At 40.0% G+C, this 16,711-nt stretch overlaps 1 protein-coding gene across 3 annotated transcripts in view; it reads left to right on the top strand.

The window, feature by feature from the left end:
- Positions 1-6,834, top strand: part of LOC140714304 (contactin-associated protein-like 5) — a 1,942,527-nt gene extending 1,935,693 nt beyond the window's left edge. For all 3 annotated transcript variants that reach the window (XM_073025413.1, XM_073025423.1, XM_073025434.1), the window contains one exon: positions 4,340-6,834. In XM_073025413.1, coding sequence (XP_072881514.1) covers positions 4,340-4,536 — 197 coding nt within the window. In that variant the 3' untranslated portion in view covers positions 4,537-6,834. The remainder of the gene's footprint in view (positions 1-4,339) is intronic.
- Positions 6,835-16,711: the final 9,877 nt, after the last annotated feature.

The following is a 16,711-nucleotide window of genomic DNA, read 5'->3' on the forward strand; positions in this document are numbered from 1 at the left end:
CCTCCAGTTAGAGAGACAACCATCAACTACCGTTCTCTGGCTTCTCCCACAAAGCCAATATCGAATCCAATTTACTACCTCATCCTGAGTGCCACACAAATGAACCTTCTTGACCAGCCTCCCATGTGGGGCCCTGTCAAATGCCATGCTACAGTCCATGTAGACAACATCCACAGTCTTGCTCTCATCAACTTTCCTGATAATTTCCTCGAAAATCCCTATAAGTATGGTTAGATATGACCTACCATGCACAAAGCCATGTTGACTATTCTTTATTGGCTCCTGCCTATTCAAATACTTACATATACAATACCTTTCAATAACTTTCCCACTATTGATGTCAGGCTCACTAGCCTATAGTTTTTTTTGGTTTATTCTTAGAGCCTTTCTTAAACAGTGCAACAACGTTAGCTATCCTCAATCCCTCTGGCATTTGTCTGTGGCTACAGATGTTTTAAAATATCTCTGCTAGAGCCCCTGCAATTTCCGTACTAGCATCCCACAGGGTCCAAGGGAACACATTGTCAGGCCCTGAGGATTTCTTCACCCTAATTTCCCTCAAGCATTACTCCTCCTTTGTAATCTGAATGATTTCCAAGACCTCACTGCTGTATTGCCTCAAATCTATAGACTCTGCATCCATCACCTGAGTGAATATGGATGCAAAAAATACATTTACTATTTCTCCCATTTCTTTTGGCTGCAGGCATAGATGACCACTCTGATCTTCCTGAACCAATTTTGTCCCTTGCTATGCTTTTGATCTTAATATATCTGTACAAGCCCTTAGGATTCTCCTTCACCTTGTAAGCTAGAGCAACCTCATGTCTTCTTTTAGCCTTCCAGATTTTATTCTTAAGTGTTCTCTTGTATTTCTTATACCCCTCAAGTACCTCATTTGTCCCTGCATGCTTATACCTGTTATTTTAACCAGGGCCTCCATATCTCTTAAAAACTAAAGTTCCCTAAACCTGTTATCCTTGCCTTTTATTCTGACAGGAACGTACAACTTTTGTACTCTCAAAATTTCACTTTTGAAGGTCTCTCACTTACCAAGTTCACCTTTGCCAGAAAACAACCTGTCCCAATCCACACTTGCCAGATCCTTTCGGATACCATCAAGATTGGCCTTTCTCCAATTTAGAATCTCAACCCAAGGACCAGGTCTACCCTTTTCCATAATTACCTTGAAACTAATTGCATTATAATCACTAGATGCAAAGTGTTCCCGTACACAAACGGCTGTCACCTTTGCCCCGTTTCATTCCCTAATAGGAGATTGCACTCTGTCTAGTTAGGATTTCTTTGCACATATTAAGGAAACTTTCCTGAACACATTTGACTAACTCTTTCCCATCAAACCCTTTTACGGTATGGGAGTTCCAGTCAATATGTGGAAAGTTAAAATCACCTACCATCACAACCTTAATTTTTTTTGCAACAGTCTATGATCTCTCTATGAATTTGCTCCTCTCAATCACGTGGACTGTTGGGTGGTTTGTAATATTATTCCATTAACATGGCCTTACCTTTCTTATTCCTCAGTTCTACACATGCATTGTATTCTTTGTGAATAAGTTGTCCCTCAGATACATTTTAAAACTTTCTCCTCTCACCTTAAACCTTTGCCCTCTAGTGTTAGATTCTCCTATCCTGGGAAAAAAAGACTGTGACCATTCACTTTATTTCTGCCTGGCATGGCTCTATATTCCTATTAAATAAAGATAAAATAAGAGAGACCTAATCTCAGTAACAAGGCTATTGAATTGTCACAAAATTTTTGAATGTAATTTAAGGAAGAAGATCTCCTCTCGTCACCTACCCTGTCCTGCATATGACACATTACACCATTTCTGCTTTACAGCTTTCTTCTGAAATGACCAAGGAAACCATTAAGTTTTATCAAAGCACCTTATAAAACACTAATCAGATGTTCATTTCCAACTACAGATAATGGGCTCTCTCTGTACCAGACGGCCAATTGACATTTCTCTTCCCTCCACCAACCCCTTACTCCATCTTCTTGCCACCTTTTTTCCTTTCATCTATCTTGTACGAGCAAATTGAAGAGCCACACTGAGTTGGTGTTCAAGCTCCACCTGGCCATGAATTTGCTACAGCTTTTACCATTCTCAGTTGACAAGATTACCAGTAAAACAACATTTTGATGACAAAATGATGGCTACAGAAATGATAAAGTTATAGACTGGGCCCTGATTACAGAATGAAATAATTATCCACAGTTCCAAAAGTAAATTCAATTTTCTATTACAACAACGTGTGCATAAGTAACTAGTGAGGTTCCTGAAACTTGGATATCATCACTGCTGCATCCAGGTTTCTACTTCAAGCCTTAGTCTGCGGTTCCCCATTACCACAATCCACATCCCTATTTACGAGTTGTAAATTCTCTCTATTTTTTCCCTCTACGATAGTATATTCCAGTGTGGTGACAGTAGAACAGGCTATCCAACATCAAGACTGAGACCCCTCAGAAGATTGAGGAGTAGGCAGTGCAGTGAGAGGCCAGGGGTGGGCAGTGAGTAGTGGTGCAGGACCCAGTGGAAACATTAGGGACCTCAGCCTGGAGGTGGAGAGGGAAACTACATAGCAGAGAGAGGGGTGAATGAGGACTTCATGTAATTAGCAACACATTGCATAGGCAAAGGAATTTAACAGCCCTTCATGATTACAGTACTTCAGCCTCCCAGAGAAATTCCCTTTGTTCCATACATTGACATTTCCACTTTCTCTGCTACTCACTTTAATTTCTCTCCTTCTCACTTCTTTGACCTGAAACTTTCCTCCAATTCTGCCTGACCTGCTGAGTTGTCTTTGCATTTTCTGCTTTTATTTCACACTTTGGTTTTCAAAATTTTGTTCACCTGTACAACTGGGGATGAGAAATTAATTCAGGAATTACCATAAATGCAGAAGCCCCAAGAATAATATAGAATTTAATTAACAAGGAATAACTGTCTCTTTGACACCTATTATCTTATTTCTAACGTCCACTGTCTCATGTAATGAGAATGTTTCCCATTGCTTAATGGGGGCGAAACTGCGCAGTGGCCATTTCAGATTAAACAGACAATGGGTTCAGTATTCCTTGTTTATATTTAGGGTATTTTGGCCCAATGACTATTGTGTCACAGAATCTAAATCAGGTTTAATATCTCTGGCATATGTTGTGAAATTTGTTTTGCGGCAGCAGTACATAGCAATATATAATACTAAAAATTATAAGTTACAATAAGTATATATAAAAATATTACATTAAAATTAATGCAAGAAGAGGTTAAAATAGTGAGGTTGTGTTCATGGGTTCATTGTCTATTCAGAAATCCAATGGCGGAGTGGGAAAAGCTGCTCCTGAAATATTGAGTGCATGTTTTCAGCTTCCTGTGCCTCCTCCTCAATGGCAGCAGTGAGAGGAGAGCATGCCATGGGTTTTGGGGGTCCTTAATGACAACCTTTCTGAGGTATTGCTCCTTGAAGATGTCCTGAATGCTGGGAGCTAGTGCCCATAATTGACTTGGCTGAGTTTACGACCCTCTGCAGCTTTTCTGATCCTGTGCTGTGGCCCCTCCAGACAGTAAAGCAACCAGTTATAATGCTCTCCATGGTTCATTTGTAGTAATTTGTGAATGCCTTTGGTGGCATACCTTCACAGTTGGCTGAGTTAGTGAAATTGTAAATTAATTGTCTTGGTTTCTTTAACTAATCACGTGCTGTGTTTCCTCTAGCAAGGTGCATGTGTGCAACGATCATGTACAATAACAAACCACAAATTGGCAATTCATTCTACATTGACCTCAGTGGAGAATAAGGTCAAGTGGATCATAAAATGCTTGCTTGTATATTATCACCTGTTTTATGTCACTGCTCACAGAGAAGAAGAGGAATTTCTGTAGACAGAGGATGGTGAATTGGTATATTTAAAGTAGTGGTTTATAGGTTTTAATTAGTAAAGGTGTCAAATGTTACGGGGAGATGGTATAGAATATGCTTGAGAGGGAAAATCTATCAGGCATGATGGAATATAGGCCAAATAGCCTGAATCTACTCCTATGTGTCATGGTTTCATGGTCATATAAAGAACTCTTTCCAAATCAGTGAGAACAGGCCATCACTGAAGATCTTGAAGGCACCATTCACTGCTTGACTGAATTAGCATGCAGATACAGGAGCTTTACTGGGCAAAAGGAGCACCATATACCAAAAACACAGTGGAGAGCAGAGCAGACAAACAGAGTTATCTCACAGAAAGCATAACTATGTTGAAATATAAATGATTTTAATAATAAAAACTAAAAGGAGATTTCTCTTCCAATGACAGGTGTAATAGCGATTGTGATTTTTGTCATCCTCTGCATCTTTGCTATAACTGGCCGCTTGCTGTACCAGAACAAAGGCGCGTACCAGAACAACGAAGCAAAACGGACGGAGTACGCTGAGGCTCCAGACGTCGCATTAAAGAACAAGGCCAATTACCAAGATGCTGTAAGCGAAGGCAGAAAAGAGTATTTCATCTGACAACGAAAGAGGCTCTCCTCGATGCAACAGGCAGATTAATCACACTGACAGCCTGGGCTCGCTTTCATGCTCTGAGTTAGCTCCAGACTCTGCAGACTAAAGGCCAAATGCTTGCTCAAAGCACACAGACAACTGGCTTATTCTTTGGTTTACCTGACAGTGCTGGTTATAACCCTATTGTTACCTGCTAATTGCCAGCACAAAGGAGTAGAATGAAGAATCTACAACATTAAGGTTTCAGTAACAGTGGCTATTGTAAGTGTAGCAACAATCCTTCTCAGAACAATGTAAAGCATTAATATAAACTTTTAAATGTAACCATATACTTGGTTTATCCTCATAACATTATTTTCCTTTTTTTGTTCCTCTTGAGGGTGATTGCATTATTTACTCATTGACCAGGTTAACTCCGAGTAAGGTAAAGAACTGGTTAACTGCTGATTTAAGATGCAACCTTCATTCTTGCTGAACAATCAAGTCATTATCATTAATCTGATGATCTGTTAGAAGATGCCAATTAGGTAAAGTAAAAATTGTTCATACTAATTATAAGAATTCCTGGTAGGCTTCCTGCCAAACCAAAGCTTAAAGTTACATAGAACAAGTAAAACATAAGATACATAATGCATTTTTGTTCAGAAATCAGTTTGAGGCAGCCAAACTAAAGGATTTAATCACATAAATTCTGATAGACCCAGAAAACAATCACAAGACTGTATCTCTTCACTTTTGCCAATGTTAGCTTTCATTCCCCAGTGTGCTTACAGACAGAACTTACTCAGCCAGCAGTTGGCACAGAACAGATCTCACAAAAAGCAGAGTAGTTTTGAGAACAAATTGTCTATAGCAAAGTATAAGTAAGTAACTACAACAAGGAGAAATCATGACAAAAATTATTGCAACATCATCGCACAGTGGCACAGCAGGTAGAGCCATTGCCTCACAGCACCAGAGATCCGGTTTCAGTTCCGACCTCAGGCGGTGTTAGTGTGGAGTATGCACCACCTGTATTTCCTCTGGGTGCCTTCATATCATCTCAAACACACACACACACACACACACACACACACACACACACACACACACACACACACACACACACACACACACACACACACACACACACACACACACACACACACACACACACACACACACACACACACACAACTGGCCACTGCAAATTCTCCTTTGTGTGGTAGAAGCTGTGAGGGAGTTGATGGAAATGTGTGGAGAATAACAAATGTAATTGATAGAATACATTATAGTATGCTAGAAGCCCCTCGGCCCATGATGCTATTTTGGCATATAATTGTGAGGAAAATGGAAGGATATGGACATTGTGTAGGCGGGAGAGAATAGTTTAGTTGGTTATTCGATTACCAACTTAATTGTTTCGGCACAGCATTGAGAGCTGAAGAGTCTGTTCCCGTGCTGTGCTCTTCTCTCACCAGCTACAAGCAGGTTTAACCCCCAACAATAAAGTCATGGACGGAGGAGAGCTGTACAATGCAAATTTAGTGCACATATTGTAACTAATTCCAGTTCCCTGATCCGCAGTCAATTAGATAAAGTAAATGGTTCACAGTAGTTCCTCGCAGCAGTCTCTAGGTGTGTTCTTTGAACTATAGTATAAAAGATGAGGCTCTCTGAGGAGAATGGGTACACTGAGAAGGGTAGGTGCCCGGAATGTACTGCTGGGTTTGGTGGTGCAGACAGATACGACAGAGAGGCTCTTAGACTGACATATGAAAATGCTGGCAATGAGGAATATGGACATGTGCAGGCAGAAGGGATTAGATTTATTGGACATTGTTAGCTTAATTAATTCAAGACAGCATTGTGGGCCGAAGAGTCTGTTCCTGTGCTGTACTGTTCTATGTTCAATGTTCAGTGTTGCTCTATAATGCAAACACGGAGTCTGGGCAGCCTCCTCAGACTCCTTGTTTGACTGGGAGTCTATAATAATACCGCAGATACCAGAAATCTGAAATAAAAACAGAAAATTGGTGAAATAAGCATGAAGTCAGGAAACATTTTTGAATAGACCAATACAGAGTGAAGATGTTTCATCAGGTTTGAACATAATGATCAGTTTTAAACACCTAGCCATTTTTCCCTCCCCTTTCCCTCTTCTGTTCCCCACTCTGGCCTCTTGTCTCTTCTGCTTACCACCTCTCCCGGTGCCTCTCCTCCTTTCCTAGCTCCCATTGTCCATTCTCCTCACCTATCAGATTCCTTTTTCTCCAGCCCTTTACCTTTCCCACCCACCTGGCTTTACCTATCACCTTCTAGTTTGTACTCCTTCCACTCCCCCTCCCACCTTTTTATTCTGGTATCTTCCCCCTTCCTCTCCAGTCCTGATGATCATTTCCATAGATGCAGCTTCACCTCTAGCATTTTGTGTGTGTTGATAAGGATTTCCAGCATCTCCAAAATTTCCTGTGTTTATGTTATCCTGTTGTTTACAAACATTTGATGATATTAAATGAAAATCAGATATATAAAATCAGTAATACTGAGGAATGGGAATAGTAAAATTCTGCTGTCTGATTAGAGATGCATCCTTGTGAATTTCCAGAATGAATTTGGACCTTAACCCTTTAAAAAAAAAGGAACTATTGACTGTCATTTCCCTCTTTAGATGCCATCTGACCTGACTTCCTCCAGTCTTTTGTGAGTAGTTTCAGATATGTATTCTGTTCCTAAATGATTTCAGGTTGGTGATATGATGGTATACAGATGTCTTTACAATCTGCCTGGTACAAATACCAGTGACAGAGAAGAGATGGCCATTTATCCACCCTAGCGTGTTGTGTCTTCAGTTGAATGGCAATGTGCTGTAGCTAGAAAAGCTACAATATCACACTTCCAGCACCCAGCTTCAGTCCCAACCTCTCATGCTGCCTGTGTGGAGTTTGAACCTTCTTCCTAGGGTTGAGTGCTCTCTTCTGCTTTCCTCCCACATGTGTAGGTTGGGAAGTTAATTTTTCAGTGTAAAGTAACCTTAGTAACAAGGTGGAAAGGTAGAATCTGTGTTAGTTGATGGGATTATGGGGAGCATAAAAGGAAATTACTATAGGGTTAGTATAAATCGATGATTGATTGTTGACATGGACCTGGTGGGCCCAATGTTGTACTGTTACTCCTGGACTCTATAACTGATCTTGGATCTTAGTTCATTCCATTTATATTCATTTTGTAGTATTCTTGCTGAACAGAACTCTCATGGCTCATGACCAATTCACTCTATCTCTTTTTAATATAATGCATAAGAAAGACTGTTAGATAGATGTTAGAGTAGGCTATAAGGTCGTCACAATATTGTGGGCTGAAGTTCCTGTACTATGCTATAATGTTTTATGTTCTATGATAAGAAGCGTGGATAAAGAGGATGGCTAGCACTCTTTTTCCCAGGGGAAAAATGGCTTATATCAAAGGACGTTCTTTTAAAATTAGATTAAAATTAATTTAAGATTAGTTGAAAGTATGGGGATGATGTCAGAGGTAGTTTTTTTTTACACAGAATGGTAAGTGGCACTGCAGAAGGGGGAGGTTGAGGTAGAGGGACACTAGGGACACTTCAGAGACTCCTAGGTGCATGTGTGAGAGAAATTAATTAACAGTTAGATTGATCAGATAAATGGTCAGGAAAACATCACGGGCTAAAGGACCAATACTGAGCGGCACTGTTCTATGTTAAGATCCTGTCAACTGTAGCAAGTACTGTAGAATCATCTGCTCCAGGAAATGGCTCAATAAGACAAACATGTGTATTGGGATGGGAACATGCCATTCAGACCCTCAAATATGTTCTATCATTTTCTCAGACTGGCTGACCTTCTTTAAAGGAGCTAACCAATTGGTCTCACTTTTTCCCATGACCTCACTGATCCCTGGCCTTTTCTTCCCCTGATCCCATTATGAACTGACTGGCCTTTTAGTCATGAAAAATGTTAGAAATAACCAATAGTGTAAGACATAAACTGTCTTTCTTTCACAATATTGGTCTCAATGATCCATCGTCCTGCAATACAGGATAATAACTACAGGTTCTCTTCCTTGTTGACCCTAATAAGTTCTCAAGTTGAAGAGTTGGCAGGGTCCACGTTCACCCATGGCAGGTGATGCTGATGGTCCAGCAGCAGGTGGCAAATCCAGCCTGCCAATCTCTCAAATGCTCGTCGGTGTATATGGGGTTTCCATAAATCAGGCATGCATTAAACTGTGAAGAGTCTGCATACAAAACCAAAACTCTGGAAGGGATGAACAACTGAAAAATTGCCTGAATGAGAATAAGACCATAAGACACAAGAGCAAAATTAGACCAGTCGCTGCATATATAGTTGATTTATTATCTTTTTCAACACAATAAGATGATAAAACATAGGAGTAGAATTAGGCCATTCATCCAATCAAATCTGCTCTACCATTCAATCACGGCTGATCTTTTCAACCCATTCTCCTGCCCTCTCTCCATAACCCTTCTCTTCTGTGTTGCTCCATATTCTAGCACCTGCAGTTATGTTGTGTCACTATTTACAATGAACCTACATTAATCCTATTATTTTCTCCTTGCTTGATAACAACTCCCCATAGATTCTGCCACTCATCACACAATAGAGGCAATTTGTTGTGGCCAGTTAACCTACCATCACACACTTCTTAGGGATGTGGGAGGAAGTTTGAACACCTCCTTTCATGAATTTAGCACTCTTTAAGATGTTGGATGTTATTTGTTTTATTTTTATTTTATTTGCGATAAGGCATGGAACAGGCCCTTCCAGCCTTTTGAGCTGCACTGAACAACCCTCCCCACCATGCCCCCACCCCCACTGATTTAGCCATAGTCTAATCATGGGACAATTTGCAATGACCAATAACCTATTATCCGGTATACCCATGCATTCCACGGGAAAAAATACAGACTCCTTACAGATGATGTCGGAATTGAACTCTGAACTCTGACTCCCGAGCTGTAATAGCATTGTCTAACCACTATGTTGCCATGGAGTCCATCTATGATCTGTGACAGAGTAAGTGTTAACACTCCAGTCAATAAACTCTTATCAGAATTGTTGTTATTTATTCTCTCTCTGCTGATTGGGTCACGAGCTGATGATCATTTCCAGCATTTTCTGCTTTTATTCTAGCTAAATAATTGTTAAGAACAACCACAACTTACTTAAGAATGATTTTGTATTTAGAAATGCCTAATTACAATTTTAACTCCACTTTAGACCAATGCTCTGCAATTAGATTCTACTGCTTTCATTTGGGTTCCACACTCTTGATTTCAGTGTCAGAAACCAGAGTATGAAAATGTTCTTAAAGCAGTCATGAGATCAGATGATGTAGGAACTTTTGGAAGGCCTAAAGCAGAGAATGAAGAAACAAGTAAAATACATCTTTCTCTAAGCTGCTGGCCATAAAGAAAAAATGAATCACTGAAAGCGACAAGATGGAGTTGAGAAACTGAAAGGAAAGGATTATGTCTGCTTAGGTATAGGAGAACATAACAGCAAGTAACAAGGAGTAGGTCATTTGTTGACTTGAGTCGATTATCTGTAAGATCATGGTCTATCCTAGAACTGTAGACCACTACAGCAGAGAAGGAGGTTACGTGAGCCATTAAAATCCCACTGCAGTTGTCAGTCCATGGCCTCCCCTTCTGCTACAATGAAGCCACTCTCAGGTTAGAGGAACAACACCTCATATTCTGTCTGGGTAGCCTCCAACCTGATAGCATGAACATTGATTTCTCCCATTTAAGGTAATTCTTTCTCCTATCCCTTTCTTCAGTTCCCCACTCTGATCTTTTACCTCTTCTCCTCACCTGCTTATCACCTCTCCCTGATGCCACTTCTCCTTCCCTTTCTCTCATGGTCTATTCTCCTCCCCTGTCAGATTCCTTCTTCTCCAGCCCTTTATCTTTTCTACCTATCACCTCCCAGCTTCTTACTTCAACACCCCTCCCCACCCAACTGGTTTCACCTCAGAATAAGACCTTCGAGCTTGTACTCTTGTCCCTCCCCCATCTTCTTATTCTGGCATTTCCCCTCTTCCTTTCCAGTTCTAATGAAGGGTCTCAACCCGAAATGTACTCTGGTTATTCGTTTCCATAGATGGTGCCTCACCTGCTGAGTTCCTCCACCATTTTGAGTGTGTTATTTGAGCCATTTGGTTTGTTCCAGCTATTTGTAGAGTGCTCCACCTATAGAGCTGCAGAACTATATAACATGAAAAGAGGCTCTCCGGCCCAACTCATCCATGCTGACAAAGTTGCTTAAGTGAGTGGGTCTCATTTGCTTTCATTTGGTCCATAACCCTCGAAAGCTTTCTGATCCATGTATTTGTCCAAATACCTTTTAAATGTCCTACTTGTACCTGCCTCTATCATTTCCTCCAGCACCATCTTGTGTGTAAAATTTGATCTTAGCTCTTTTTAAGTAATTCCCTTCTTACTTTAAAGCTATTCCATCTGGTTTTGGACTCCCTCTTCTTTAGCTATAACCGTACAACCTGTGTACTCTCATCAAGTTTGCAATTGCTTCATTGAAAGGCACTTCCAACACGTTTGCAGGCAATGCAAGAGCTTCAGGTATCTCTGTTATTCATTTTAATTCTGTGTCCTATGTCCTTGACAACTGCAAAAGTGAAAAAAATTAATTCTGTCTATTTACCGCTCCAGAAACCATCAAAATCCAGTATGCTTGAATTAAAAACACAAGAGATTCAACAGATGCTGGAAATCCAGAGGACACTGGACCTAGACTGGGAGACAATTTTACTGAGCACCTTTGCTTCATCCGCAACAGTGAGGATTTCCCGATGGTCAACCATTTTAATTTAATTCCCTATTCCCACTCCAATATGTTGGTTCCTGGCCTCCTCTACTGCAACAATGTTGCTGCTCTCAGACTGGAGGAGCACATTCCGTTTAGTTAGCCTCCAACCTGACAGCATGAACACTGATTTTTCCAGTTTCCAGTAATTTCTGCCCGCCTTTTCTCCTGTTCCATTCCCCATTCTGGCTCTGCTCTTATCCCTTCACTTCTTCTCACCAGCCCATCATTACCCTCTGGTGCCCCTCTTCCTTCTCTTTCTCCCATGATCCATGTTCCTCTCCTATCAGATCCCTTCTTCTTCAGCCCTTTACATTTTCTACCAATCATCTACCAGCTTCTCACATTATCCCTCCTCCCCCACCCACCTACCTTTCCCCTCATCTGACTTCAACTGTCACCTTCCAGCTGGTACTCCTTTTCCTCACTCCCCCCACCCCAGCTTCTTATTCTGGCTTTTTCTCCTTTCCTTTCAGTCTTGATGAAGGGTCTTGGCCTGAAACATTGACTGTTTATTCCTTTCTGTTGATGCTGCCTGACCTGCTGAGTTCCTCCTGCATTTTGTGTGTGTTGCCTCATTCGAACATGTTCTGAACCTTCTTTGCAGAAAGAACTTGAGCTTCATAACAGAAATTCTTTAACCCTGGAATATCTCAAATAAATCATTTCTGTACACTCCTTTCTATACACCTTCACATCCTTTCTAAAATTAATTGACCAGAATTACACATGTTACTCCAATTATACCTAACTCAGTGTTTTTTACAGCTTGTTAGGAAAAATCAACAGATTGGTTATTGACCCTTCATCAGAACTTTCAATGATTCTGAAGAAAATGTAACAGGGAGTCACAGAGAACAGAAACAGACCCATTGGATACCCTGCCTTTGCCAACTATAATATATCCATCTATTCTAATCCCATTTACCACCACTTAGTCCTTATCCTGCCTTTCCTCAGTAATTCAAGCATATCACGTGCACGTATTATATGTTATGAAAGTATTTGTCTCCACCACTTACTGAGGTAGTACAGCCTATATATTAACCACCTTCAAGGTGAAAAAATTCTTCCTCAGATCCCTTCTCCACCTTTTACTCATCAGCTTAAACTTATATCCTTTGATCTTAATTCCTGTGTCATAGGGAATGGTTTCCAACTAGCTATCCTGTCTATGCCCACTGTAATATTGTAATCTTCTGTTTCTCGCTTTGTAGATGCTGCCTGACCTGCTGTGTATTTCCAGCATTCTCTATTTCTAATTTCAAATTTTTGGTTTCTGTGGTATTTTTTTCTCTCACTTTTCCATAAATGAAGGATTTTCATCATCACACATTCTCCCTATTGATATCTACTTCCTTTGATTGTGGCCAAAACTCAGTTGATCTCAGAAGTTAATATACATAATGACAAAACATTTTGGTGTGGCGAATTTCAAAGATTTACAGATATTTCATGAATGATTTAATAAATAGACTTGATCGAATTATCCACTTCAGAAGAATACTCCAGATGGAAATATTAGAGGGCAAGTTTCCCTATTATAGATTAGGTTGAAATACAAACGTACTTCAATTTGGTACACCAGTAGGAATTTTCCTTTAGGATTAAAAAATGGTAATTGTGATGATATGGATTTTCTTTAGGAAATGGTTCAAGGTATGAAACAGATTCAAGAATGTTAAATGCAAACTTTTGATGCGTGTGTTCAGCATAGTGAGCAGGTTGTGAACTCCTACTTCTGCATGACAGGAAAAACACTACCTGTTGGGAAAGATATTCAGGGCAATGATAGAGTGTTTATAGCAAAACAAACAAAACAGCTTTGGTTTAACATTGCATTTGGAGAATATTATCTCTGATGTCATCTTTAAACTATTAAATTAGCTTTCAGCAACTTTTCTGTAACTTATATGATATGATTCAAATATTAAAAGGCCTACACAGAGTGGATATGGAGAGAATGTCTCCTATAGAGTGTCAGTCTAGTTTCAGAGGCACAGCCTCAGAATAGAGGGACATCCATTTAGAACAGAGATGAAGAGGAATTTATTTAGCCAGAGGGTGGGGAATCGGTGGAATTCATTGCTGTAGATGGCTGTGAAGGCTAAGTCATTGGGTGTAGTTAAAATGGAGGCTGGTAGATTCTTGACTAGTAAAAGCATCAAAGGTTGTGGAGAGAATGCAAGAGATAATAAATCAGACACAATGGAATGGCAGAACAAAGTTAATGGGCTGAATGGCCTAATTCTGCTCCTGTCTTATTGGCTTATGGTCTTGTTTCACATTTCACATGACTGAGTTAGCTACTCCAAGCGTAGACATCTGCACTTGGATTTTACATTGCTTTCACCTATTCATGCCCATTGACAAATCTTGAAAAGTCTTCTCTTTTCATGCAAATTTGTTTTGATGTAATATAATTAAGATATACAATTGTACATGGGATTATGTTTCAAAGCCATGTTGCATCTAGTCTCTACATAATTTTCATTACACAAGTATTGAAAGTATTACCGAAGCTTAGACTGATGCCCAAAGTTGAAGATATCATTCATCTGTTGAGATAAATATTACAACACCTGTTTGCCTTTTCTGATGACTAAACCCACATAATCACCAGAACATGGGACTAGCTTGCTTTACAACACAGAGTGGGCCAAAGACCCTAGTTCAATGCACCTCAGCCCATTGAAGAGTAGTTGCAGGTTTTCCCGCTCTCCTCCAAAACCATTTCTCTGCCAAGCCAATGGTAAATTAGTTGTGTCAGTCTTATTTTCAAGATTTCAGGTCCTACTCCACAGTATTCACTCAATAATCCAGGCTGGCTTTTTAGTGTAACATTCAGCAAATGCTGGGCTGTTGGAGATGACATGTTTATCGAAAGGCTTCAGGTAGAAGTGATGCCTGTTCTGGATTATGGAGTTAACAATCTCAAGAGCTCCCAGGAGCTCTGGAGCTCTCCACAATGGTCTGTAGTGTGTTTATACCCACTCCTATCCATCCCCCCCAGCAAAAAAATAAAGAACGGAACAAATTATTTGTCAATTCTTACTTTAGAAAATAAGCTCTTAAAGGAAGATGAAACTATCTTTTCTGATTGTGGAACTTTGTTCAATTTGGGTTCAATTGCAACACTTTAGAGAGGTTTGGATAGGTACATGGATGAGAGGGGTATGGAGGGCTATGGTCTGGGTGAAAGTAGATGGGATAGGGCAAAAAATTAGGTGTGTACAGACTAGATGGGCCAAAGGGCCTGTCTCTGTGCTGCAGTGCTCTATGACTAAATTGACTGCAAAGACTGCACATAAAAAGTGAGCTAATTTGATGTGCCTTCAGCTTATGCTATACATGGGTATTCTGTATGCATCTGTTGTCAAGGTCAGTCACCTCACTGCTTGCAGGATCTTGCTGTGTATAATAATACATTGACCATAGAACATGGAACACTGTGCACAACATAGTGCAAGTCCTTTGGTGCACAATGTTGTGCCGTACACTAAGATCAATCTAACCTTTCCCTCCTACTTAGCCCTCTATTTTTCTATTATACATTGTGCTCATCTACAAGTTCTTTAAAAGTTCCTAAAATATCTACTTCTACCATCATCCCATGTACTCACCACTCTCTAAGTAAAGAACTTACCTCTAACATCCCCCTATACTTTCCTCCAATCACCTTAAAATTATTCCCTTGTGCATTAGCCATTTCTGCCCTGGGGGAGAAAAAAAGTATCTAGTTATCCACTCAATCTATGCCTCTTATCACCTTGTACACTTCTCAGCCTCCTTTGCTCCAAAGAGAAAAGCCTTAGCTCACTCAACCTATCCCGATAATCTCCTCTGCTCCGTAAGTAATGATAGTTTTTCAACATCAAGTGTGTTTTGATTCTTGCAGATGTATAACGGAAAGACCTTCACGGTTCTCACACACAGCTATTACCTGGACCCTTCAATATATAATTCCCTCTTCTGCTGTTTATTATGTGTTCCTTTAGGTGACATCCTATTAAAATAACACAGTTCTTCAGACAGCAAATGTTGATAAATGTTAGTTGTTGTCCCAAGGTTACCCTCACAACAAAGGGTTGATGGTCCAACATCAGTGCTACTATTCATGATCCGAGCATGAATGGTTTTTATAGCAAACTTTATTGCACTGACTAATAATAGTATCAGGTTTTACATTAACTGCTCCATAGCTTTATATTAAAAGACACTATGAAATGGAACATTTCAACCTGGTTTCCAACCTACAGTAATTATATTCAGTTGTCTAGAATGATCACATGGCTTTGATCATACAGTTGACCCTATATGTATTAAAATATCAATACAGCCTAGTTACCAATCTTTTAAACTTACCTACAGCTTTCCTGATCATCCCTAATAACCCCTCTTGACTGGCTGTTTTCTTCTACCACATTACAGTCTTTGTTTTGCTCTGTTGCAAGTCCACATTTAGACTCACAGAGCACTACAGCACAGAAAAAGGCCCTATGGCCCATCTAGACAAGGATAAACTATTCTTCTGCCTAGTCTCATCAACTTGCACTCTGACCATTGCCCTCCCTACCCCTTCCACTCATGTACATATCCAAATTTCTCTTAAATGTTGAAATCAAACCTACATCCATCACTCCCACTGGATGTTCATTCCACACTCTCACCACCTTTTGAGAGAAGTTGTTCCCCCTCATGTTCCCTTTAAATATTTCACCCTTCATCCTCAACCCATGACTCCTAGTTTTAGTCTCACCCAAATGCAGTGGAAAAAGCCTGCTTGCACTTGTTCTGTCTGTACCCTTCATAATTTTGTATATCTCTATCAAAGCTCCCCTCATTTTCCTATGTTCTAGGGAATAAACTCCTAACCTATTCAACTTTTCCCTATAACTCATGTCTTCAAGACCTTGCAACATCCTTATAAATCTATTGTATACTCTTTCAATCTTATTGATATCTTTCCAGTAGGTAGGTGACCAGAACTGCAGACGATACTCTAAATTATGCCCTACCAACATCTTATATAACTTCAATGTAATATCTCAACTCCTGTACCCAATACTTTGATTTATGAAGGCTAGTATGCCAGAAGTATTCTTTATGACCCTATTACCTGTGACACCACTTTTAAAGAAATTATGGATCTGTATTCCCAGAACTCTCTGTTCTACTGTCTAGATTTCGAAGTGTTCACTCATGATCTTTGCAGCCTTGTCTTCTGCATAAATATAATGGAACTGAAAATGTTCCAAACACTTGAATTGCCAAAGCTTCAAAGTCTAAAAGCCAAATGCTGGGAGGTGTAGATGGGAGTTTGAGAATAC

This window comes from Hemitrygon akajei, chromosome 2 (genome assembly GCF_048418815.1).
Source record: "Hemitrygon akajei chromosome 2, sHemAka1.3, whole genome shotgun sequence".
NCBI classification, from domain to species: Eukaryota; Metazoa; Chordata; class Chondrichthyes; order Myliobatiformes; family Dasyatidae; genus Hemitrygon; species Hemitrygon akajei.